General features: G+C 47.4%; 1 protein-coding gene across 1 annotated transcript in view; it reads left to right on the top strand.

Annotated features, from left to right (window-relative positions):
- Positions 1-16947, top strand: part of DYNC2I1 (dynein 2 intermediate chain 1) — an 850736-nt gene extending 833789 nt beyond the window's left edge. Inside the window, 2 exon segments of the mRNA XM_050785712.1 lie at positions 11998-12221; positions 16343-16947. Of these exon segments, the coding sequence (XP_050641669.1) occupies positions 11998-12221; positions 16343-16541 (423 nt within the window). The 3' untranslated portion in view covers positions 16542-16947.
- The last annotated feature ends 9746 nt before the right edge of the window (positions 16948-26693 follow it).

Here is a 26693-nt window from a genome sequence, read left to right as displayed (position 1 = left end):
GACGAGGTCTCCCTGGGTTGCCTAGGCTTACCAATTCTTTTTAATGATACTCTGCCTATTTGGGCAACGTAACACTTGCAGTTGATCCACTGGAAAATTTTAAAAGTTGATCATTTACTAGACCACTAATTGATCATTTATGGGGTGTTAGTGGTTTAGAAAGGAGAAACATGAAATTAATAACAAAGTTTAAAAACAAAACCTATGTAGAAATTAAACTCTCAAGTAATATTTGGTTCAATTACAAGTTAGTTAGAATTTAACAGAAGAATATCAAATACCAAAACCTATGCTACAGCCAAAAATGTGAAGAAATTCTTAGTGTGAGAATTTTTGCCTGTGTTCTTTTACTGTTTAACACAATAGAAATAAATTGTTCAGAGTCTTTAACCTGAAAGTCCAGGGATGGCCATCGGGAGGGCAGCAATCCCCGCGCTGCACTCATGCTGCAGGAAATGTGTGTGCGGGTGCGAGCTGCTCACTCTCTTTCCTTCCAGGGCCTGGTGTCTGCCCAGCTCACCCTAGTCACAATTGTCCTGTAGACTCCAAGGTCAGTTTATGGGTTGGTTGGGGTAAGAGGACAGAAGGCAAAATATTAAACAACTTTATACATGATTAAATGTGATAGTTAAGAGTTATACAATAGTCAAGGCATTAAATTATAGCTCAGATATCTCCTTCTCTCACTAGTATTTACAAATTTCCCTGTACTTGAGATTGAGGGGAAAGATTGTTACTTATTCACACTATTCTTATAGTACTTAAAACATTATAAATTATGTTTATATGTCAGTCACATAAACTGTAAGGTTGTTGAGGGTGGAGATGGTATTTCATGTATCTTTGTATTTCCAAAGACAGCATTTAGCTGCTGAGTAACATCCCCCTGTGGCTGTTGAGAGCCTAGAATGTGGCCAGGCAAGGCTGGGATGTGCTGGAGGTGTGAAATACATATCAAATTTTGAAGAATTAGTGTGAATAAAAGAATGTAAAATGTCTCATTAGGCCAGGCATGGTGGCTCACGCCTGCAATCCCAGCACTTTGGGAGGCTGAGGCAGGCGGATCACCTGAGGTTGGGAGTTCAAGACCAGCCTGACCAACATGGAGAAGCCCCATCTCTACTAAAAATACAAAGTTATCTGGGCACGGTGGCTCACGCCTATAATCCCAGCACTTTGGGCGTCCCAGGCAGGTGGATCACCTAAGGTAGGGGCAAAACCCCGTCTCTACTAAAAATACAAAATTAGCCCAGCATGGTGGCACATGCCTGTAATCCCAGCTACTCGGGAGGCTGAGGCAGAAGAATCACTTTAACCCAGGAGGCAGAGGTTGTGGTGAGCCGAGCTAGTGCCATAGCACTCCAGCCTGGGCAACAAAAGCGAAACTCCATCTAAAAACAAAAACAAAAAAGTCTCATTAACAATTTTGTTGTTGGCGACTTCCAGTGTAGAGCTCTTGAGCTTTTTATGACTTCTCTTCCCACAAAAAACTAAAACCAAATACATAGCACCAAGATCTTCACCAGTAAGAACTTAGAGCTCAAGTGTGAAGACAACACAGTTCCTGGGGCCACAGAGAGTAGAAAAGGTCCAAGCAAATGGGAGGAGAACTCGGCTTCCATATCCACAATGTCCCTTCCCCCTTATTTGGCCTGGCACCAAGTGCATGGAAAATCTCCCCTTAACTCATGGTTTCTATCTGGAGAAAGTAAAAGTGAGGTGGACAACCAGTTTCTCTACTTTCTTGGGTGCCCTGTCCCTGCCTTGGCCCATGGAGAGCATCCCGAGTGCCCGAAGGGAGAAATACCCCTGAGGCCACCCAGAAACAAAGCTGGGAGGCGGGACTACTATCCCCAGCCCTGGAAACTCTGCACCTCAGCCAAAGGAGGCACTCAATCAGACTGGCCACTCACAATACCATGCTCCAGAAGGTTTGTTCCACAGGTCTTCTGAACACGAACCCTGACACTGTCAGGACAAACCATTTGAGGCTTCCCTCATTTGGGACAGGCCTCCTCAATCACTAAATACAGCTAAGGTGAACCTCGTCTTAAGGTGACACCTATAGCTGAAAAGGAGGCAGCAACCTAGCAGTGAAGATTTGCTAAGTAAATATATTCAATAAAAACCAAAACAAGCTGGACAGAGAAAACTGGAATAAATTACTAATCCTGCAGCGCAAAGACACAGACATACACCCACAAGAAACAGCAGCAAACAGGGGACCATGACCTCCCCAAAAGGACAAAGCAAAAATCCAGTGACTGACCTAATGAGGCAGTGATTTGTGATTTGTGAGCTAAGAAATTCCAGAAGAGCAAATCAGAAATTTATCAGAGAAATTTAAGGAAACTTTGTGATCTCCAAGACAACACAGCTACTCAGGAAAGCAAATCACCCGGGAAAGCTTGCAGTTTGCATCAGAGAATTTAACAAAGAGATTGAAATAATTTAAAAATCAAACAAATCTTGGAACTGAGAAACATATTTGCTGAACTGAAGAAATTCATTATAGGCTCTCAGCAGCAGAGTAGATTAAGTAGAGGAATGAATTGTTGAGCTCAAAACAGGCTATTTGAGAATACACAATCAAGCTGGGTGCAGTGACCCATGCCTGTAATCCCAGCATTTGGGAGGCCAAGGAAGGAGGATCTCTTGAGCCAGCCTGAGCAACATAGGGAGACCCTATCTCTATAAGAAAATTTAAAAATTTGCCAAGAATGGTGGCATGTGGAGGCAAATGGAGGTTGAGGCAGTAGGATCACTTGAGCCTGGAAGGCCAAGGCTGCAGTGAGCCCTCATTGTGCCATTGCCCTCCAGCCTGGGTGACAGAGCGAATGCTGTTTCTAAAAGGAAAAAAGAAAGGAAATACACAGTCAGAGGAGAAAAAAAGAACAAAAAGGAATGAAGACTTTTTTCTACAAGACAGAGAAAATAACCACAAAAGACCAAATCTAAGAATTATTGGTATTCAATAGGGAGCTAACAAGGGTTAGAAAATGTATTCCAAGAAATGATAACAAAAAACTTTCCAAAACTTCATCGGGAGGTCAATATCTAGGTATAGGAAGGTCAGTGAACATCAAACAGATTCAACCCAAATAAGATTACCACAAGGTATTTAATAATCAAACAAAAGTCAAGGAGAAAGAGAAGATCCTAAAAGCAGTGAGAGATAAGAAGCAAATAACATATAAAGGAGTTCCGGTTCATCTGGCAACAGACATCTCAGTGGAAACCATACAGGCCAGGAGGGAGGAGAGTGACATTTTCAAAGTGCTAAATGAAAAACACTGCTATCCAAGAATACTGTATCCAGCAAAACTGTCATTCAAATATGAGGGAGGGTTAAAGTCTTTCCCAGATACACAAAAGCTGAGAGAATTCACAATCCTCAGACCCATATTGCAAGAAATGCTAAAGGGAGGCTGGGCATGGTGGCTCATGCCTGTAATCACAGCACTTTGAAGGTCAAAGTGGGTGGATCACTTGGGGTCAGGAGTTTGAGACCAGCCTGGCCAACTTGATGAAATATGTCTCTATTAAAAATACAAAAATTAGCCAGATGTGATGGCAGGCTCCTGTAATCCCAGCTACTCAGGAAGCTAAGGCAGGAGAATTGTTTGAACATGGGAGGCAGAGGTTGCAGTGAGCTGAGATTGTGCCACCTGCACTCCAGTCTGGGCGATAAAGTGAAACTCCGTCTCAAAAAAAAAAAAAAAAAAAAAAAAAATGCTAAAGGGAGTTTTTCAACCTGAAAGAAAAAAAAAAAATACTAACATGCAAAAAAAACAAAAAACTTATCAAGGTATAAAACCCATTCATATAATTAAATACATGGACAAACCCAGAATAGTGTAATACTGTATTTGTACAATATGCTCATAGCTCTAGTATGAAGCCCAAAAGACCTATTAAAAACAATAATAGCTATAGCAACTTCTTAAGATATAAATAATTTAAAAATATATAAATCGAGACAACTGAAAGTCAAAATGTGAGAGGGTTAGAGTTAAAGTGTAGAATTTTTTGCTTGGTGTTTCCTTTGTTTTTATTTCTTTATTTGTATTCTAAGATAAGTTGTTCTCTCTTTAAAATAACTTGTTTTAGGGCTGGGTGCGCGGGCTTATGCCTATAATCCCAGCACTTTGGGAGACTGAGGTGGGAAGATTGCTTGAGTCTGGGAGTTCGAGACCAGCTTGGGCAACATAATGAGACCTCATCTCTGCAAAAAAACCCAAACAAACACACACAAAAAACAATCAGCTGGGTATAATGGTGCCCATGCCCACCTGTAGTCCCAGCTAGCTCCTTGGGAGGCCGACGAGGGAAGGTTGATTGAGCCTGGGAGGTCAAAGCTGCAGTGAGCTGTGATCTTGCCACTGCACTTCAGTCTAGGTCACAGAATGAGATCCCATCTCAATAATTAAGTAAATAAGCACAATACAAAAACCTGTAATAGCTTCATTCAAAACAAAAAGCAACAAATTAGAACATACTAGAAAGAAGGAAGACAGGCAGAAAGGAGAACGAGGAAGAGAGGAGTCTTAAGCAGAAATCAAGCAACAAAATGGCAGTAGAATGTTCTCACTTAGCCATGATATCACTGAATGTAAATGGTCTCAATTCTCCAATTAAAAGGCATAGAATGGCTGAATGGATAAAGAAACAAGACCCAACTATATGCTGCCTTCAAGAAACTCACTTCACCTATAAAGACACACTCATACTAAAAGTGAAAGGGTGGAAAAAGATATTCCATACAACTAGAAACCAAAGAAGAGCAAGAGTGGCTGTACTCATATCAAATAAATTAGACTACAAATCAAAGACTGTAAAAAATGATAAAGAGGGGTCTATATATAATGATAATGGGTCAATTTACTATATAATGATACAGGGGTCAATTCAGCAAGAGGATATAACAGTTACAAGTATCTATGTACCCAACACCAGAGCTCCCAAATATAGAAAGCAAAGTTTAATAGATCTAAAACAGAAATAGACTGTAATGCAACAACAGTAGGGTACTTCAGCACCCCACTCTCAGTAATGGACAGATTACCCAGACAGAAAATCAACAAAGAAACATCAGAGTTAAACTACACACTAGAACAGTGGTCCCCAACCTTTTTGGCACCAGGGACTGGTTTTTGTGGAAGACAATTTTTCCCCGAACCAGGGGTTTGGGGGACGGTTTCAGGATGAAACTATTCCACCTCAGATCATCAGGCATTAGATTCTCATAAGGAGACTGCAGCCTAGATCCCTAACATACACAGTTCACAATAGGATTCATGCTCCTGTGAGAATCCAGTGCTGCCACTGATCTGACAGCAGGTGGAGCTCAGGTGGTAATGCTCACTCGCCTGCTCCTCACCTCTTCCTGTGCGACTTGGTTCGTAACAGGCCGTGGTCTGGTACTGGTCCATGGCCCGGAGGTTGGGGACCCCTGCACTAGACCAAATAGGCCTAACATTTACAGAATATTCCTCTGAACTGCTGCAGAATACGCACTGTTTACACTAGCACATGAGACATCATCCAGAATACCCCATATCTTAGGCCCCAAACAAGTCCATACAAATTCAGAAGAATAGAAATCATATTGAGTATCTTTTATGATTACCATGGAATAAAACTAGAGATCAATAACAGGAGGAACCTTGGAAAATACACAAACATATGGAAATTAAACATCTTCCTGAATGTCCAGTGGGTCAATTAAGAAATTAAGAAGGAAATTTAAAAATTTATTGAAACAAATGAAAATGGGAATGCAACATATCAAAATCTATGGGATATGGCAGAAGCAGTACTAAGAGAGAAGTTTATAGTAATAAATGCCTACATCCAAAAAAGTAGAAAGACTTCAAATAAACAATGTAACAATGCATCTCAAGGAAGGAGAAAAGCAAGAACAAACCAAACTCAAAATTAGTGGAAGGAAAGAAATAGTAAAGTTCAGAGCAGAAATAAATTGAGACAAAGAAATTACAGAAAATCAATGAAGTGAAAAGTTGGGTTTTGAAAGATAAGCAAAATCAACACATTTTAGCTAGAATAACTAAGAAAAAAGAGGGAAAACCCAAATAAAATCAGAAACCGAAAAGGAGATACAACAACTGAACCCTCAGAAATACAAATAATCATTAGAGACTATTATGAACATCTGTAAGCCAACAAATTCGAAAACCTAGAAGAAATGGATAAATTCTTGGACACATGCAACCTACCAACATTGAACCATGAAGAAATAGAAAACTTCAGTAAATCAATACTGATTAATTAGATTGAAGCTGTAATAAAAAGTCTTCCATCAAGAAAAGCCCAGGACCTGATGGCCTCATTGCTGAATCCTACCAAACAATTAAAGAACTAATACCAATACTTCTCAAACTATCAAAAAAAATTGGAAACGTTCTACAAGGCCAGCATTACCCTGATGCCAAAACCAGACAAGGACACAACAGAAAATGAAAACTACAGGCCAATATCCCTGATGAGCATAGATGCAAAAATCCTCAACAAAATACTAGCAAACCAAATGCCACAAGACGTTAAAAAGATCCATTCACCATGATCAAATGGGATTCATCCCAGGGATGCAAGGATGGTTCCAAATATGCAAATGAATAAATATGAGACATCACATTAACAAAATCAAAACCAAAAAGGATATCATCATTTCAGTAGATGCTGAAAAAGCATTTGATAACAGTCAGCATCCCTTTATGATAAAAGCCCTCATCAAAATAGACATAGAAGGAACATACCACAAAATATTAATAATAAAGGCTGTTTAAGACAAACCTATGGCTAGCATCTTACTGAATGGAAAAGAATTGTAAGCCTTTCCTCTAAAGGCTGGAACAAGACAACGGTGCCCACTTTTACCACTCATTCAATTAAGTACTGGAAGTCCTGGCCAGAGCAGTTAGGCGAGAGAAGGAAATAAAAAGCATCCAGACTGGAAGAAGTCGTATTAGCCTTGTTTGCAGACAGCATGACCTTTTCCTAGAAAAACCTACACTCCACCAAAACAAACAAACAAAAAAAACTGTTAGAACTGATACATAAATTCAGTAAAGTTGCAGGATACAAAATCAATATACAAAGATAAGTAGCATGTATATATGCCAACAGCAAACAATCTGAAAAAGAAATCAAGAAAGCAGTCTCCTTTACAGTAGCAACAAAACTGTAAAATACCTAGGAATCAATTTAACCAAAGATGTGAAAGATCTATACAAGGAAAACTGGAACTCTGATGAAAGAAATAGAAGAGGACACAAAAAATGGGAAGACATTGCATGCTCATGGATTGGCAGAATTCATATTATTAAAGTGACAGTGCTGCCCAAAGCAATTTACAGAGTCAATGCAATCCTTATCAAAATACCAATGAAATTCTTCACAAAAATAGAAAAAAAAGCTCTAATATGTATATGGAATCAATAAAGATCCTGAATAGCCAAAGCAATCCTCAGCAAAAAGAACAAAGCTGGAGGCAAAAGTAGACAGTCGAGATTACATCTTGCTAAAAGGCTTCTGAAGAGCAAAGGAAACAAAAATATTTGCAAATTATTTATCTGACATGGGATTCATAACCAGAATATATAAGAAGCTCAAATAACTCAATAGCAAAAAATAAATAATCCGATTTTAAAATGAGCAAAGGATCTGAACAGACATTTCTCAAAAGAAGACATACACATGGTCAACAGAAATATGAATAAATGCTCCACATCACTAATCACAGGAGTGCAAGTCAAAACCACAACATGACATCACCTCACTGCAGTTAAACTGGCTCATATCAAAAAGACAGGGAGCCCTCATACACTGCTGCTGGGAATGTAAATTAGTACAGCCATTACGAAAACAGTATGGAGGTTCCTCAAAAAACTAAAAATAGAACCACCGTATTATCCGGGAATTCCACTACTGGGTATATCCACAAGAATGAAAATAAATGCATCAAAGAGATATCTGCACTCTTACATTTAGTGTGGCACTATTCACAATAGCCAAGATATGGTGTCAACCTAAGTGCCCATCAGTGGATGAATGGATAAGGAAAACGTGGTATATACACAATGGAATATTACTCAGGTGTAAAAAAGAATGAAGCCCTGTCATTTGCAGCAGTGCGGATGGAGCTAGAAGCCATTATGTGAAATTAAGTAAGGCACAAAAAGACAAATACCACATGTTCTCACTCATATATAGCAGACGAAACAGTGAATCTCATGAAGACAGAGTGTGGCATGGTGGCTACCAGAAGTCAGGAAAGCGGGGAGCTAGTGTGAATGAAAAGAAAACTAAGTATATAAATGTATTTATTACCCCAGAACTGTGCACTTAAAATTATAAAGATGGTAAATTACTGATGTATATTTTTATCTCAATAAAAAACAATAATTTTGTTGTTGATTGCATTTTGAAGTAACATTTTACCTTTTTTGTTTTTTAAATTTTTAGAGACAGGGTCTTGCTCTGTTGCCCAGGTTGGAAGTGCAGTGACATGATCATAGCTCACTACAGCCTCAATCTCCCAGGCTTAAGCAGTCCTCCCACCCTCCCACCTTAGCCTTCTGAGTAGCTGGGACTACAAGTGCATGCCACCATGCCCAGCATTTTTTTTGTTTTTTGTTTGTTTGTTTGTTTGTTTTTTACTTTTTAATGTGGCTGCTGGATTTTTCTTTCTTTCTTTCTTTCTTTTTTTTTTTTTTTTTTTTTTCTTTTGAGACAGGGTCTTCCTCTGTCACCCAAGCAGTGGCACGATCTCAGCTCACTACAACCTCCGCCTCCCGGGTTCAAGTCATTCTCCTGCCTTAGCCTCCTGAGTAGCTGGGATTACAGGTGTACCCCACCATACCTGGCTAATGAGAATTTTAAATTACATATGTGGTTCCTATTTGTGGTTCCCATTATATTTCTATTGGATAGTAATCTATGTGGTCCAGACCCTGCCTCTGTGACTAAAGCGTACACATTATCAGTAAATCTTATGTTTTGTGAAGATGCATGAAAGAAAGATGTTTCCAAAGGACTCGTGTATCCTGGTGTTCCTGAGTCCAGAGGCGTAGGAGCCTCCAGAGGTGTCTGGGCCGGCCCCTGGAAGGTTCTGCCCTGGCCTGTTTCTACCCTCCCAAGAGGACCTCCACCCACACACCGGAGGCACTGGGTCGCCTGCATGCATCTCAGCTTTCTGAAAAAAATAGAACCTCTGCTTTCTGAAAGTCTTATCTGCCCATGTGGAACAAATCATTTCATGTGGTTATTGGATAGAATTTTTTTTTTTTTTTTTTTTTTGAGATGGAGTCTTGCTCTGTTGCCCAGGCTGGAGTGCAGTGGTGCGATCTCGGCTCACCGCAACCTCCGACTCCCTGGTTCAAGCGATTCTCCTGCTTCAGCCTCCCAAGTAGCTGGGATTACAGGTGTGAGCCATTATGCCCAGCTAGTTTTTGTATTTTCAGTAGAGATGGGGTTTCACCACTTTGGTCAGGCTGATCTTGAACTCCTGACATTGTGGTCCACCCCCCTCGGCCTCCCAAAGTGCTGGAATTACAGGCGTAAGCTACTACACCCAGCCTGAATGGACTTTTTTTAAAAAAGCTTTTATTCTGACACAATTTCAGGCTTACAGAGAAGTTACACGAGCAGTTCAAAGGCTTCCTGCGCACCCTCTGCAGTACCACGTGGGCTTCCTTCTCTCTGGGTGTTCGTGTATTTTCACTGTCTGAGGGGAAGTTGCAGACATGATACTCCATCCCTAAACAGTTCAGCGTGCGTTTCCTAAAAGCAAGAACATCCCCACATAGCTGTTGTAGTCACGGTCACCAGGGAGTTCACACTGGTACAAAGCTGCTATCGAATCTGTAGAGGGAGGGAGATGGCATGGATTGTCTGATAATGTCCTTTGTAAGAAAAACCATGTCCCAGTTCATGTGTCTCATTCAGTGGTTTGTCTCTTTAAACTCCCTTGATCTGGATGTCAAAGACTGAATTCCTCCGTCTTTCATGACCTTGACATTTTTGAAGGGCACAGGCCAGTTACTTTGTAGAATGTTCTTGAGCCTGAGCTTGTCTGAGGTTTCGGTCCGTCACAGACGCAGCTTTTTCGTGCTTGGCTGGAGGAGCTCAGGGTGATGTGTGTCCTTGGGAGACCCATGACGTCAGTTTGTACCATCCCACATAACACTAATTCTGACCATGTGGAACTACCGTGGTCCCACTGATGAAGTGTCTCACGGGGAGATACCCTGACACTTTGTAAACGTCTCAAAACTCCTTAGATTTTCACCACCAGTTCCGGCATCCATGGATGAATCTCGCCTGAGTTGATTATTAGGATGATTGGCAAGTAGTGATTTTCCAGCCCACCGTTAATTTTACATGTACCAGTTGGCTTTCTACTGTTGGGGAAGACTTTTCCTTTCTCTGTATATGGATGTATGTGTCTATTTATTACATGTTGTGGACACGTTGCTTTTTACTTTATTCAGTAGGTCATAATCATTTACTAGCAGTATTTATTTTGCTGCTCAAATTTTCTGGGTTAGGTCAGTGGCTGTCCTTCGAGCTGCCTCTTTATCCTTTTGATGTCATCCTGTGAGCCCTGAACCAGCCACTTCTCCTCAGAGTTCTGGCTCTTATGAGTGGTGGAAATATCTAGAAGCCAAGATCCGGGCAGTAAGAAGTGTTTGACATACTTGTGGGCCTGCTCAGAGACACAGCACACGGAATACCTGCTTTTATCTGTAAACCACATAGACAGGCATCACACCCTGTGAGTTTGCACCCTCGTCTCCAACTCCAGGCTAACAAACGGTCCCCCAGCCTCCCTCCTCCACGGCGGTGCCTGACTCTCAGACAGTGTGTTATTAGGACGATTGATCTGGTGGATGCTTCCTGCACTTTATCTGTTCACATGCTCACTCTCGGAATACACAGAGCTCTTCGTGCCTGGGGAGATGAAGGCCACTGAGCAGCCCGTGTTCCGGGCTCTGCTTGGGCTTCGGGTATAAAGCGCGCCATTTCCTGGGGTGTTCAGAAATTGTGTGGCCTGGTTCCTGCCCCTCCTTTCTGTGTGGTTATGTTATTCATTTGGAATGTAGGTTTTTAAATTTGTTTATATTTCATTTTAGAATTTTACTCCCATTCTTGATTTTTTCTTTTTTTTTTTGAAAATGGGAAAGATAAAATATATTTAGTAAAAAGAAATTAATCTTTTCTTTAAAAGCCAAAAATTTGGTCTTTTATTAAACCAGTTGTTTAATTTTATGAAAACTTCAATCCAAGGGAAGTATATAACCATATTATTGACACAAATGTATGTAGTTTTGTAAAAGGTGCCGTATTTTCATGGAGCTAATGTTAATGGCCCATGCTTGAATCACTGATACTCAACTTTGTTAAAAATAAATACGTGTTTATATATTCACTGAGTCTGCTGATTATTGGCCATTTTGGAAGAGAAACAAAGCGTGTCAGAGTCAGGTTAGTGCTCACCTTTGTAATTTTTGAGGAGAGATTCAATATAATAATTTTATGTTTGGAAAACAACAAATTAATGTTTTTGCAGTACAAACTAAAGAAAACCAATCCTCTGAAAAATTTCTCTGGCTGCTGAGATCAAGTTAAGAAAAAAGCAAAAAAGAGGCTTGGCATGATGGCTCACACCTGTACTCCCAGCACTTTGGGAGGCCAACGTAGGAGGATCACTTGAGGCCAGGAGTTTGAGACCAACTTGGGCAACATAGTGAAACCTCGTCTCTACGAACGATATAGAAGCCAGGTGTAGTGGTGCATGCATGTAGTCTCAGCTACTCAGGAGGCCGAGGCAGGAGGATTGATTGAGCCCAGGAGGTCGAGGCTGCCGTGAGCTATGATTGTGCCACTGCACTTCAGGCTGGGTGACAGAGCGAGACCTGTCTCAAAAAAAGAAAGGAAAAGACCATGCTCAGCAGTGTTCATCCTTCCTGGTCACAGGCTGGCTGTTCAGACGGAAGCATCAGGCTGCACCAGCTGAGCTCCGCGTTTCCGCTCCTGCAGTGGGACAGCAGCACGGACAGCCATGCAGTCACCGGCCTGCAGTGGTCCCCGACCAGGCCTGCCGTGTTCCTGGTGCAGGATGACACATCCAACATCTACATCTGGGACCTCCTCCAGAGCGATCTGGGTCCTGTTGCCAAACAGCATCTCTCCCCCAACAGGCAAGTGGGGAAGTTCTGGACCAGCTGTTGGTTGCAGGGGGTGCTTTGGCCACAGGTGCCACTTGTGGTCTTTCTTCTTTGATTTTTGCATGAGGCTGCTACATTTTAAGATGTGGCCATATGTAAATTTAAATAATATGTTTAGTTAAAAATTAAAAAATACTGTTTTTGAGAGCGGTGTTGGGTTCACAGAAAGTTGAGTGGAAGGCAGAGATTTCTAGCCCCTATCCCACGTCCTGGCCGGAGGTACGTGAGGTGGAACCACAGACCTGCCTCCACACCACCACTGAGTCCACAGTTTACCTGAGGGTTCACTCTTGGATTGTGCATTTAAATAATATTTTTAAAACCACTTTAAAGTGTGATTATTTTATATTTAGCGCAAGGTAGTCTATTGGATTAATAGATTAATTGTGCAGTATTTCCCCATCATTAGTATTCTGTGAGTAAGAAATGATAGTTTGTGAGAGCTTCTTAGTTATGTTCCTTTGCCAGTCTTATGGACTGTAAGTTTGTAATGTCTGAACGAGGTACTAGGTGTTCCCCTAGTGTCTAAAGGGGGAAAAGGGGATAGCGCGTGGAATTAATGATCCACGTGACTCCACACTAAAGCCATTCCGGCCCAGGCCCCTCAAGGGGCTCCCAGCTCACAGCCAGACCAGCGCAGCCGGGGCATGCACATCAGTTCACGTGATGTCACTGATGGAATTAAGACAGACGCGCTCCCGTCGACACCACTGTTAGGTGGTTCTTTGTTGCTTTGTTCGTTTCACAGCAGAAGTGTTCACGAAAACTTTCATCATGAGGCCCTCTCCCTGGGCCCTGCTTGTCTGCTCACCTGTGTTTTTTTTCTTGAGATTTTACATTTCTTTTTAATAAATCCTCCTACTGTGAGGGTTCATGTTGACCTGGGGAGAGAAATCCCACAGCCCTTTTGTAAAGGAAAGATAAGAGTTTAATAGAATGTTGGGGGTATCCCAGTGAGATCCGAATGAAATTAAGAATTGCATTTATTTAGTTTGATTCCTGGGTTTACTTACATTATTCTGATTATTAAAAAATTACACAAAAATCCAGACTGTAACTTGCAGATAACCACACAACACACCTGCAGTTGATTATTCCAGAAGTGTGTTCGTGCCTGCGTTACAGGATAAACACGTTTACCCGGCACCGACTGTGCCTGGTGCCTGGGGCTCCGCACCCTGAGGTCTCTCACTCCCTGGTGGAGGCAGACGACGAGCAGAGTTAACGAGGGGCTCCCGAAATGTGCGGGGAATGTGCTGTGGAGGCAGATGATGAGCAGAGTTAACGAGGGGCTCCCGAAATGTGCCGGGGAATGTGCTGTGGAGGCAGATGATGAGCAGAGTTAACGAGGGGCTCCCGAAATGTGCTGGGGAATGTGCTGTGGAGGCAGACGACGAGCAGGGTTAACGAGGGGCTCCCGAAATGTGCTGGGGAATGTGCTGTGGAGGCAGACGACGAGCAGGGTTAACGAGGGGCTCCCGAAATGTGCTGGGGAATGTGCTGTGGAGACAGACGACGAGCAGGGTTAACGAGGGGCTCCCGAAATGTGCTGGGGAATGTGCTGTGGAGACAGACGACGAGCAGAGTTAACGAGGGGCTCCCGAAATGTGCTGGGGAATGTGCTGTGGAGGCAGACGAGCAGAGTTAACGAGGGGCTCCCGAAATGTGCTGGGAAATGTGCTGTGGAGACAGACGACGAGCAGGGTTAACGAGGGGCTCCCGAAATGTGCTGGGGAATGTGCTGTGGAGGCAGATGATGAGGAAGAGGTCACGAGCGAGGGTCAGGGCTGAGGGGGCAGGTAGAGACTTAGGAGATGGGATCTGGGGGTGGGCAGCAGGGCCTGGGCAGGGGCAGGTGACACACCCCAAGGTGGGCCGTGCTGCTGTGGCAGGGGACTGGAGGGTCCGAGCGCAGGAGCCCCAGCTCTGTGTGTGACGGGCTCCAAGCCTGGCTCCCAGTTGAGAGCATGTTTGTTGTCATTGGCAGGTTAGGGACCCCTCCGTTCTGGAGCCTCATCGTAAGGGCATCACGGCTTTCCATGAAGGAGAACGTGCTAGGGACCCTGGCTTCAGTCTCCAGCTGAGACCCCAGTGACTGGCTGCCCTGGGGAGCTCCCCTAACCCCTCAGCGGTGCTGGATGCCTGGGTCAACCCTGTCCATCTGTCAGGAAGGAGGTGGCAGCCGGGCCCACGTCCCTCTACTTCCCACACAGGAAAAGGCTCTGGAAGGAGGTGGCGTTCTCTCCTCCTGTTGGGCAGCCAGAGGTACTTGACACAGAAAGTGTCCAGTTACTTTTCTCTGGTTAGACAGAGAAACAGAACAAGAAGAAATGGATAGTTTGAAAGGAAGGAGTTTCGATACAAGCAATGATTTAACACTTTTAGAGTGACGTTACAGTCTCTGACAAGGACTCACTGTTGCGTGTGGTTAAGAAGCAGGTTGGCCGTGGGGAACAGGCAGGGGCCTTCGGGGCCAGCACAGGAGGTGGCAGGAGCCTCATGATGGCTCAGCGTTGGGCCCAACTTTCGCTTTTGTCCTCTGTCCTCTTTGCTTGGATTCTGTCTGCCTTAACAAATCTGAAGGACGTTTAAAAGAACTGACGGGTGCTAGTACTGTGTTTATACATCTGTCATAGCTGTGGTTTTAAAGCATCTAGACATAGTTTACCAAGGGACTGTGTTTTATTTGCCCAATGTCAGGGAAGCCTTTGGTGTCCACCGTCCATTACTGATGTTTTCAAGTTTGCAGCTAAACATCACCCCTGCTTTACACACGCAATTGAACAGCAGTATTCAGGTATCCGCTGGTGAAAATCTGAGTGGCTTGTAGTTCCTCATGGTCTGCCCCTTTTGGGGTCACGAGGCTTCATTCCCACACTCTGCTGCCCCACGTCCTGGGGAGTGAGCAGGGAGGGGGTGCACTCAGGTAGCTGTCAGATTGGATGTGGTTTTCACCCCTGTAGTGACAAGGGCAGGGACCCCACCCCCATCATCATCAGGCACAGCCGGGATCCTGGCAGGTCCCTGGGCGATGGCATCAAGCGGGATCTCAAAGGACAAGTGGGAGTGAAGCAAAGATAGGCAGGGAGTCTGCCAGAGGCATGGGGAGATGGGTTTCCCCAGCGAGGCCTGGAGCTGCAGGTGCCGGGAGCATGAGCCGGAGGCTCAGGGCCACGAGAGACTGGGCGTGCTCCCACTAGCCACAGGGCCACGAGGAGAGACTGGGCGTGCTCCCACTAGCCACAGGGCCACGAGGAGAGACTGGGTGTGCTCCCACCAGCCACAGGGCCACGAGGAGAGACTGGGCGTGCTCCCACCAGCCACAGGGCCACGAGGTGAGACTGGGCGTGCTCCCACCAGCCACAGGGCCACGAGGAGAGACTGGGCGTGCTACCAGCCACAGGAGGGGGTTTGAGTGGGGCCAGGTGGACAGCGCAGGTGTGTCTTTGAGTCTCTGTCAGCCTCGGGAGGGGCTTAGAGCTGGGTCCCGGTCAGGGAGCTTGTGGTCATCAGAGTGAGATGAGGACGGCCTCACTGTGGGGAAGGGGCCCCTGGGAGTGAGACTGGGGAGGCAGGGTGGCCCCAGGTCTTTGTGCTCAGGCACTGGGTGGACGATGGAGGTGCTGGTCCTGTGGAGGCCAGGAGTGGAGGGTCCGGGGCTCCTGGGTGAGTCTGGGCTGGAGACGCAGACTTGTGAGCCCTGACACTCAGCTGTGGGTGAGATCCGGGGAGGCCAGAGACCGAGGATGAGGCTCTGATGGGTGGGCCTGCCTGGGCTGCTGATGCCCCCACCTTCTCCAGGGACCTGCCTGGGGGCTACTGACTCCTGGCCTGAGGAGAGAGCAGGCACCCTGAGAGAGCGCAGCACGTCCTCATCACTTAGCTCTGCGAAGGTCCATCGGGCAGGCCTCTGACGTGCAGAAATGCGTTTTCACACATTTATTTCTGGTCTAGCTTTCGTTTTGGCTATTGGTATTTTTAGAATTTCTTATCCGTTTCACTCTTCCCATGGAAGATAGATATTTTGAAGACTCAGACATAACCGAATGTCCCTTTGTATGCACTGACCCTCTGCTTCTGTGCCCTCCCTGTAGGCTGGTGGCCATGGCTGCGGTGGGTGAGCCCGAGAAGGCTGGTGGCAGCTTCCTGGCCCTGGTGCTGGCCAGGGCCTCCGGCTCCATCGACATCCAGCACCTGAAGAGGCAGTGGGCGGCCCCGGAGGGGGATGAGCGCAACAGGCTGCGTCTGCTTTTGCAGGAAGCCCTGTGGCAAGAGGGAAAACCACACAAGTAGCGGGTGTTGCTGAGAGGACGGCGTTTCGGTAATGACCCAAATTTAAAAGACATAAGATGGATAATTTTACATTTCTGTGCAAGTATATTTATGTATATAGACTATGTATATTGTGTATATAATTTATTTTACAAGAATATTCCTTTGATATTCCAAGTAAATAAATGACTACTTTTGAATGGAAACAAAGAAAATTCCAGCATTTACGAAACTTCCAGGGGAGCGTAGAGCCACATCCAGGGTCCTCTATTCCGAGAGTATTTCGAGCTATTTTTAGAACAGTTTAAAATATTGTTACATTACTACTAGATTTTAAAGAGTCTACCATGAAAATGTATCTTAATGAACTATTTTCTTATGCATAAAATATATGCACACACGTCTAAATTAAAAGGAATTACTCCACTGAAATGACCTCTGCCAACAGTGTTTTCTTAAAATTCTTGAGCACCTTCTTTTGGGATTATTGGAATGCCATATTTGCAGAGCAAGTCAGACACGTTTTCCATTAGTACTAAAAGTTGTCCTTGTGTGGAAATCATACAAGTAAATGAACTCCCTTGAATTTTGTAGCTCAGGTAGACCAGGAATCATGCTGCTGTAACAAAATGCCGTAGGCTGGGTCATTTATCAGCAACGGAAATCTGCACCTCCTGTTTCCTGCAGGTGGAATTCAGCATCACGGCGTCCCGGGTTTCGTGTCTGGTCAGCTGCCCTCGCCTTCCCACAGCACCTCATGGCTGTGCCCTCGCATGGCAGCGGAGGGCAGAAAGGCTCCGGGGCCTTCAGCCTCTCTGGTGACAGCACCGGTCCATTCACCAGGGCTCTGCCTCTCCAAGGGCCCCACCCCTTAACATGATCACCCTTGTGCTTAAGTTCCAGGCTTTGAATGTTGGAGGGACACACCCAAACCATAGCACAAAGACGGGAGAGTTCTGGTGTGAGGACAGAAGAGTCCCAGAATGTGTCACAAACACCCGTCCCTTTGCCCCATCACCCTCCTAAACTGTTCCCAGCACCGTTGGCCGTCAATGGGTCTGTGAGGCGAACGGATGGGCACAGTTAGGTCTTCACCTGGCCAGAACTGGAGCGTCTTAGACCTGGAAGGTGTCTGGGAGGGACCCACCAGGCCGGCTGTGGCACCACAGACACAGCCCCCCCTCCCCAGCAGCAGGGCTGCACGTCTCACGTGGGCCTCTCTCCAGCCACCCAAGCAAGCAACCGCCAGCCTTTCTTTGCTTTTTCATTGTTGATTTTGAATTGTTGACCGGGCGTGGTGGCTCACACCTGTAATCCCAGCACTTTGGGAGGCCTAGGCAGGTGGATCACAAGCTCAAGAGTTTGAAACCAGCCTGGCCAACATGGTGAAATCCCTTCTCTACTAAAAATACAAAAATGAGCTGGGCGAGGTGGTGGGTACCTGTAATCCCAGCTACTCAGGAGGCTGAGGCAAGAGAATTGCCTGAATCTGGAAGGTGGAGGTTGCGGTGAGCCGAGCTCGTGGCCCTGCACTCCAGCCTGGGCAACAGAACGAGACTCCATCGCAAAAGCAAAACAAAACAAAACAAAACAAAAATCCGTCAGAACCCTACATGCTTGTTAAGAAGACAGCTGAGACAAAGTAACATAGACAGTGACCGTCCCTTCCCGTCCAGTCCCATCCCAGGAAGGCTCCGTTGTGTGCTGGAATGCTCACATGTAAGCACACCCATCCTGGGATCCTAGGGTCCCTGTGGATGGATGGCAGTGAGACGCTGCCAGGGTTGGTCTGCCGTCCCCGCTGGCCCACACATACCCCCTCTCTGTCCCATGGGCACAAGGACTTTGTCTCGTTGGCCGCTGAGTCCCAGGTGCCTGCTACAGCGCCCGCTGTGTCAGTAGAGGCTTAGCCAATCCTTGTTAAACAAATGGCTGGAATTTGTTCATCTTTCGTCTGCATATCATGGAACTCAGGGTCACAGTCACCTGGGGAAGGAAGTGGACAGGCACGCGGCCTCTCTCTGCACCTTCGTGGAACTCAGGGTCACAGTTGCGTGGGGAAGGAAGTGGGGTGGGCACATGGCCTCTCGAGTCCACACCCATTCACCATCCTTGCTGCTGTTTTGCAATCCGCTTGATAAATGGTCTAGAAGTTTTGAGATTGAGGTAAGTTCTTAGCCTCAGATTCTATCTTATTTAAAGTTAGAATGAATATTTGTCCCTCCTTTTCTTTGGGCCTCTTTGGGTTTTGGCGTCCGCGAATTCTCGGATATCATCTGTAGTTCACAGTTCATACTCTGTCCTGACTCCTTTGTAACCTGGGAGGCAGTCTGCTTGGGCCCACGTCTCTGAAGCTGCTCAGTAAATCAGCTCAACGGAATCCAGGGAGCTCTGTTCGGTTCCTGAGTTATGTGCCCAGTCACAGTGCTGCGGCTTTAGGAGGAGCTCCTAAGAGGACCGTCTGCGGCTCAGTTACACCCTCCTGACGTGAGCCCCCTCCCTGGCTGGGGGCTCACTCCCTCCGCTAAAGCCCTTGTTCGTCCTCTGCCAGGGCCCAAGAGGTGCAGCTTCACGGAGGCCAGGGGCGAGAGGAGGCCCAGCTCTCCCCGGCTGCCCATGTCTGACGCACTGCCTCGGAAGCACCTGTGGCCACTGGGCGGCTTCTGCCCTGTGGCTGGTTGACCTGTGCAACTTCCGCTCCACAATGTCCTTGAATGAGTCCTTCCCAGGCTCCTAACCATTGGGTGTTTTTTTAGCCATATAGAAATGTGAAGTTCATGAAGAAAGAAAAATCCAAAAAGGCCAGTGATCTGCCCCTCAGCCTCATCTCCAAGGAGGAGCTGGCCCCGTGTTTGTACCCCTCCCGGGTGCAGCCTGCCCTGGCGCTGGTGATGCCTCCGGGATCTTCCAGAGGAAAGTGAGACAGGCAACAGGATAGAGTAATCGCAGCCTCTAAAAAACACGTTTCACAGCAGATTAGGAAAACATGTGGCAGGAGGAGGGTCAACAGTGCAGGAGGCGATTCCTTCCCACTGTGTGCTTCCCGCCTGACTTTACAGCAAGGCCGCTTGTGCACGGGGGTCTCCAAGCCCACCCTGGTGCCTGACTGCACGTAGGCTTAGCGCTTTCTTCCAAGGCAGACAGCAGTAATTTTCTCTTTTTCAGTCATGTTTTTGTTATTTAGAAAACATTTTTCTTTCAACATTTGCCACATCAGTAGAAGTAAAATAAAACGTTCCTTTTCTCATGTGTGGTATTTGTGTAATGACGACGCCCTGCTTGCTGCGCTCTACTGAGCTCTCGAGGACGGAGGCACTTCTGTTTTCTCACGGTCGTCGCCCCTGGGGGCCTCGGACACAGAAGGTGGTCAGTGAACGGTGGCGTGGGGGACGGCTGAGTGGCAGTTGTGTCTGTGGGGCAGAGTCCTATCGGAATGTACAAGCATGACTGGATATGCAGACTTTTATTCCTGGAAGCTATAGTCTGGTCCCTCAATGACCCCATGCCCTCCACAATTATTTGCAAAATTCCATTTGATGTAAACTGGAGTCAAGAGGGGGTCTAGTCGCAGCTTACCCAGTGATATTCCCATTCCCAGGTATGGTAAAAGCCCAACTAGGAAATTCAAGTTTTGGGGCCTCACAATAAAATGGCAGATGGTTAACAGCACCAGCTCTTCCAAATCTCACTAAAACGCTCAGGAAGACGCAAAGAGGAGACACGGCCTCCTACTAAAGGTGGTTCCGCTCATCTCGGAGTGACTCCGAATGAACAGATGGCTGGTCCTGGACCAGAGAACAAGGCACAGAACCGGGCAGCCTCTGCGCCCTGAGGCCCACGTCTGCCCCCGAGAGAGCAGCTCCTCCAGGCAGTGGGTGCTGCCTTGGGCGACAGCACCCCCATCCATCCTCCCATCCTCTTGGCGACCCAACACCAGGAACACCACGCAGGAGGTGAAATGCTAAAATGTAACTTCGCCAGAAATAATCTCTGAAGATACAGAGATTAGCATAGTCACACACAGTGCTGACTGGGGAAGTAGCCTTTTTAAAATAGTTTATTTAGAATATCTGAGAGAGAGTGAAGCCCGGGAGAGAAGAGGCTGTTTTAGCTGAGCTGATCTGTCCTGGAAAAGCATCTGCCTGTGCAGGACTGTGGACAGTCTCCACTCGCTCCAGGGTGTAGACGAGAGGAAGGGTGCACCCGGCCCTGTCCCCACTCCAGTGTGTAGACGAGAGTGAGGGTCCACCCGGCCCTGCTTGTTGGCAACCAGTCTGGAGATGACCTCATGACAGCAGAGTCGGTGCCGCAGAACGAATCCAATCGGCGCCTAGTAAGCAAAGGCAGGAGGGGCGTGGCCAGAGCCGCACAGACGGCAGTTCGGCGGCGCAGGAGGCGCGGTTCGGCGGCGCAGGAGGCGCGGTTCGGCGGCGCAGGAGGCGCGCAGGAGGCGCGGTTCGGCGGCGCAGGAGGCGCGGTTCGGCGGCGCAGGAGGCGCGGTTCGGCGGCGCAGGAGGCGCGGCTTCTGGGAAGGGAGCGGAAAGCTAGAGGGCACGGGAGCAGCATCAAAGGCCGGGAGAACGGGGCAAAGCAAGACAAGGACGCTTAAGAACCAAGGAAATGCCTTTCATTTTTCCTTTTTTTTTTTTTTTTTTTTTTTTGCCTTTTGCGTAAGTTGAGCGTTTTTAAAAATTTATTTATTTTTGAGACAGAGTCTCACTCTGGTGTGATCTTGGCTCACTGCAGCCTCTGCCTCCTGGGTTCAAGTGATTCTGGTGCTCCAGCCTCCCAAGTAGCTGGGATGACAGGCGTGCACCACCACACTCGGCTGATTTTTGTATTTTTAATGGAGATAGGGTTTTGCCATGTTGGCCAGGCTGGTTCTTGAACTCCTGACCTCAAGTCATCTGCCCACCTTGGCCTCCCAAAGTGCTGGGATTCCAGGTATGAGCCACTGTGCCCGCCTCTCTCTGATTCCAGGTGTGATACACTGCACCTGGCCCAGCCGCTATATGATTCCAGGTGTGAGCCACCATGCCCGGCCTCTCTGTGATTCCAGGTGTGAGCACTGCGCCCAGCCTCTATAGGATTCCAGGTGTGAGCACCATGCCCGGCTGTATATGATTCCAGTCATGAGCTACTGCACCCGGCCCAGCCCATCTGATCTTGCATGTTGTCCATGTTTTCCATCACAGCCTTTAATGTGTCAGTCATAGTTATTTAAAATCCCCTGCCAAATAGTTCCAACATCTGAGTCATATCTGTGTCTTTTTCTGATGGTTGTTTTGTCTCTTGAAAATGTGATTTTATTCTTGCTTTTTTCTGTGCTACTTGAGCATTTTGGTTGAATGCTGGACCTGTTTTATGGACAGTAGAGAGGGAGGTAAATCATTGTGTTTTATTTTTTGGCCTGGAAGTGGCTGTGGCTTTCCTTCTATTTGGCAGGGACCCCGCCCCCATCATCAGGCACAGCCGGGATCCTGACATGTCCCTGGGTGATGGCACCAAGCCAGGTCTCAAAGGACAAGTGGGAGTGAAGCAAAGATGGGCAGGGAGTCTGCAAGAGGCACAGGGAGAGAGGATGCCCAGCCAGGCCTGGAGCTGCAGGTGCCGGAGTGTGAGCCGGAGGCCCAGGGCCACAAGGAGAGACTGGGCGTGTTCCCACCAGCCACAGGAGGGTGCCGGAGCCCCAGGGCATGCTGGCCTCTGTCCTGGTACCTGCATGGAAGGCGCACAGTTCGGGGAGCGCCTGGGTACTGAGAGGTGTCGGTGAGAGGGCAGGGAGCAGAGAAGTGAACTGGTGGTTCTTCCCAGGCTCCTCTGAGTCCTCACCTCCCTAACTGCCCCTGGGGGCTCACCTGGCATTGGGGCTGCCTGCGGTCGAGCTGGCACTGGTTCTGAGGAGCTGAAGGAGCGTGTTCTTCTCCAGTGGGAAGCTCCTCCTGCTCCCTCGTCCAGGGCCTGGCCTTCACCCTGGGTGCTGTGCCTCGGGGCACGTGAGGGTTTCCAGGGAGCTTTAGGGGGATGTGTTCTGGAGCCTCTGTGTTCACACCCCCTGGGAATAGAATTGCCCTGGGGTGAGGCATCCTCCAGACCTGCCTTTCCTGCTGCAAAGCTCTCACCACCACCAAACCTCACGGGGGTTCAACGCCCACGGTGGGTGTGAAACTCGCAGGGCCCAAAGCCATGGCACATGGCAAGGTCGCGGTGGAAATCCATGTGGCCCAGCAGAAGAGCCCCAAGGGGCTGGCGAGGAGGGCGCGGTAAACACGCATGCTGGCACCTGTGGGATGCGCTAGTCACACATTGTGGGGGATGGGAATCCTCCAGATGGGCAGGTTCCCCCGCCTGCCGTCCAGAGCAGTTTCTGAGGAAGTTCCTCAGCGAGCGTGGGAGGAGCAGCTCCCATCCCAGTGCGTCCAAAGGGTCCCCAGAAAAAGCGGACATCCCACCTACCTGAATTGGTATTTTTCGTTTTTCTTCTCCATGGCTAAGGGGGTGCAAGAAGCTTCCTAGGTCTGGGTTAGAGGAGGCCACTTCTGTGGCTGAGATGGGGTCTCCAATGCCAGTTGGATTTTTCACTCCTTAAGGAGGTGGTTTTGGTAGGCTCTTTACAGCCTATGACAGCAAAAGCAGAAAAATAAACTAGATACTTAAAATCCCAAGGGAATAAAAAGGAGCCTTGAACTGTGGACAGGGAGAAAAGGAGGGTGAACCCCCAGCCGCATCGTAAGACAGAATCCACACCTTCATATTGCACAGCGTGGGCTCAGCCTGAGGGGGCTGTCCTCAGCACCCTGCAGGACCCACCGCACCTTCCACCTCCCAGGCTATGCCCCCTTGAAACTCTGTGAGCCTCAGCGCCTCCTGCGCACGGTGGCGAGTCCAGGGGCCACCACCTCGGGCTCCTGCCCAGCCTCTGCCAGCATCACGCTTCCCTGTCCTTCCCTCCCACTTGTGCAATGCCAGCCCAGGTGGCATCCTCACCCATGGGCTGGCGGGACAGGGCACCCTGTGGCCAGACAGGCCCTGGTGGGAATTCTCAGCACCTGCAGCTGCTCCTACCCTCCTCGCCCTCCTCTCCTGAATCAAGTGACACTGAGCTGACCCCCATGTCTAAAGTCACCTGGCTTATTTTACTTATGCAGGTTAGAATAAAGTAATTCTCTTAAATATGATGGTATTATTTAAAAACTATGAAGTGAGATCATAGTACAAGGTTCCTGCTCGCATTGTACTTGGATACAAATAGAACCTATCATAATCCCAGCACTTTGGGAGGCCAGGATGGAGGGTTGCTTGAGCCCAGAGTTTGAGACCAGTCTGGGCAACATGGCAAGACCCCATCTCTCCAAAACATTTAGCTGGGGGTGGATGGTGGCACACACCTCTAGTCGCAGCTACTCAGAGGGCTGAGGTAGGAGAATGGCTTGAGCTGAAGAGGTCGAGGCTGCAGTGAGCCATGATCGTGCCACTGCGTTCCAGTGTAGGCAACAGAGCAACACCTAGTCTCAAAAATTAAAAAAAGAAACACACACACATATACATATGTGTGTGTAAATATATGTTACATATGTGTGTATGTCTCTCTATATGTTACATATATATGTGTAATAAGTACCTGATGCATGATAGGTTATATATATGCCTAAAAATTGGCTTGGGGAAGGTGATGAATGGCATATACACACAAGCATACATGTATATTTGTATAAAACCTATTGCTATGGTTTGGCTGTGTCCACCCAAATCTCATCTTGCAGCGTATCTTCTATAATCCCCACGTGTTTTCGGAGGCACCTGGTGGGAGGTAACTGAATCATGGCGGCAGCTTTTTCCTGTGCTGTTCTTGAGATAGTAAGTCTGACGTGATCTGGTGGTTTTACTAAGGGCAGTTCTCCTGCACACACACTCCTGTCTGTGCCGTGGAAGATGTGCTTGTGCTTTTCCTTTGCCTTTGGCCGTGATTGTGAGGCCTCCGCAGCCACATGGAACTGTGAGTCCATTAAACCTCTTTCCTTTATGAATTACCCCTCTCCAGTGTGTCTTTATTAGCAGTGTGAGAACAGACTAATACACCCATCATGCATCAGGTACTTATTAAGACCAGGGCATTGTACATATTCTTTTAAAAATTACATTTAGTCCGGGTGTAGTGGCTCATACCTGTAATCTCAGCACTTTGGGAGGCCAACATGGGCAGATTGCTTGAGTCTAGGAGTTCAAGACCAGCCTTTCGGGAAACATAGAGAAACCCCATCTCTCCTAAAAATATAAAAATTAGATGGGTATGGTGGTGTGTGCGTGTAGTCCTAGCTACTTGGGAGGCTGAGGTGGGAGAATCGCTTGAGCCCAGGAGGTGGAATTTGCAGTGAGCTGAGCTCGTGCCAGTGCCCTCCAGCCTGGGCGACAGAGTGAGACTCTCTCTCTAAAAAAATTACACTTATTTCCTAAATTCTAAAAGTAATATTTATATATTGAAGATAACTGAAAATATTAAAAATAAATAAGAAAAAAATTATAGTCTCACCATCCAGAGAGAATGCTCTGAATATGATAGCATTTCTAGAGTCTTTTTAAAGGTTTATACAAATCAGGACGTGCATAGTAAATCTGTTTACGACAGGAAAATTCAGCTCATTTCGTCCCTCCTGGTGGAAGGTGGTCCCTCCCCACACCCCCACCGTGCTCCGCCCCCCACAGGCCTAGACAAGCCCCACCTACTGTTAGTGTCTTTAGACAGCCTTCTCCTCCCTCCAGAGAAAGTGTCCATTCTAGCGGGACAGTAAGTTCTCCTTCACTGTTGGGTATTTTGGGGTGAATATGGAGAGTATGATTTTAAGATGTTTCCAAAGGCTCTGGTTTCTAATACAAATCACTGAGGATACCTGAAGAGGCATGTTGACATGTTGTTGCTTCCTTTGTTTTCTTTTTTTTTTTTAGACGGAGTCTCACTCTGTCGCCCAGGCTGGAGTGCAGTGGCCGGATCTCAGCTCACTGCAAGCTCCGCCTCCCGGGTTCACGCCATTCTCCTGCCTCAGCCTCCCGAGTAGCTGGGACTACAGGCGCCCGCCACCTCGCCCGGCTAGTTTTTTGTATTTTTTAGTAGAGACGGGGTTTCACCGTGTCAGCCAGGATGGTCTCGATCTCCTGACCTCGTGATCCGCCCGTCTCGGCCTCTCAAAGTGCTGGGATTACAGGCTTGAGCCACCGCGCCCGGCCCCTTTGTTTTCTTAAGAAAGAGACCGTCAAATAATGTCAGGGGAGCGTCCCTGGACGTACCACCTTACTCTGTGTTCATGCCGTCTCTGCCCACACTCGTGCAGGAGAGCTGCCGCCGGCTCTGGGCCATGCCTGCCCTTTGGCTCTTTCTCCACGAGCGCTGAAGGATCTGCACGGATCATAGCCCTGACCCTGCCGCACCTCTGCCGTCTGCTGGCCCTGAACCGAGGCTTCATTCTGGGTGGGGGCCAGAGCCTCCAACAGCTGAGTTAATCGGCCCCAGATTTGGAAAAAGGTCCCCTGGGTTCTCACAGAACACGTCTACTATTTCACAGTCTTGGGGTAACAGCCTATAATTCACCTCTGTTCAGTTCAACAAACACTGCCTCAGCATCCACTTACGAGCAGAGTCTGTGCTAAGTGCTAGGCGGTGGTTCTGGCCCTGCCCTGTGGGTGGGCAGAGAAGCCCAGCCCTAACATAAATCAGAGGTCCTGCCTGCAGGCGTATTTTGTTTGACCCTCGTGATGTTTTACTAGTGTTCGAACTTGCATATTTTCCGTGGGAAGGGGCCTGTGAGTTCCCCACAGCTCTCCCCACACACCGCTTTTTAATGTCCTGCCCAGTTCCTGTAAGCTCCAGAGCCTGTGACCTCCAAACTGTGCGGTGATCACAGAATAAACACAGCCCTGTGGGGAGCCACAGAGCTGGAGAAGCAGGAGGGGTGGGAAGGTCAAAGGCAGAGAGGGGAGAAGTAGAAACGTGTGTCCTCAGCCTGGTGTCGCCCTGGGGGTTGAGCGCTCTGGCAGGTACGGTGGAGCCTCGCCTCTAAACTGTCTTGCAGATTTTTCTGTAGTGTTGGAATAGGCCTTACTCACGGCTGTGCTTGCCCAATTTGGCCTGTCACTGGATTTGTGAAATGGCCTTGAGGCAATGGCTTAAATGATTTTTTA

Source organism: Macaca thibetana, chromosome 3 (assembly GCF_024542745.1).
Source record: "Macaca thibetana thibetana isolate TM-01 chromosome 3, ASM2454274v1, whole genome shotgun sequence".
NCBI lineage: Eukaryota > Metazoa > Chordata > Mammalia > Primates > Cercopithecidae > Macaca > Macaca thibetana.
This window is presented reverse-complemented; position numbering and strand designations above follow the sequence as displayed.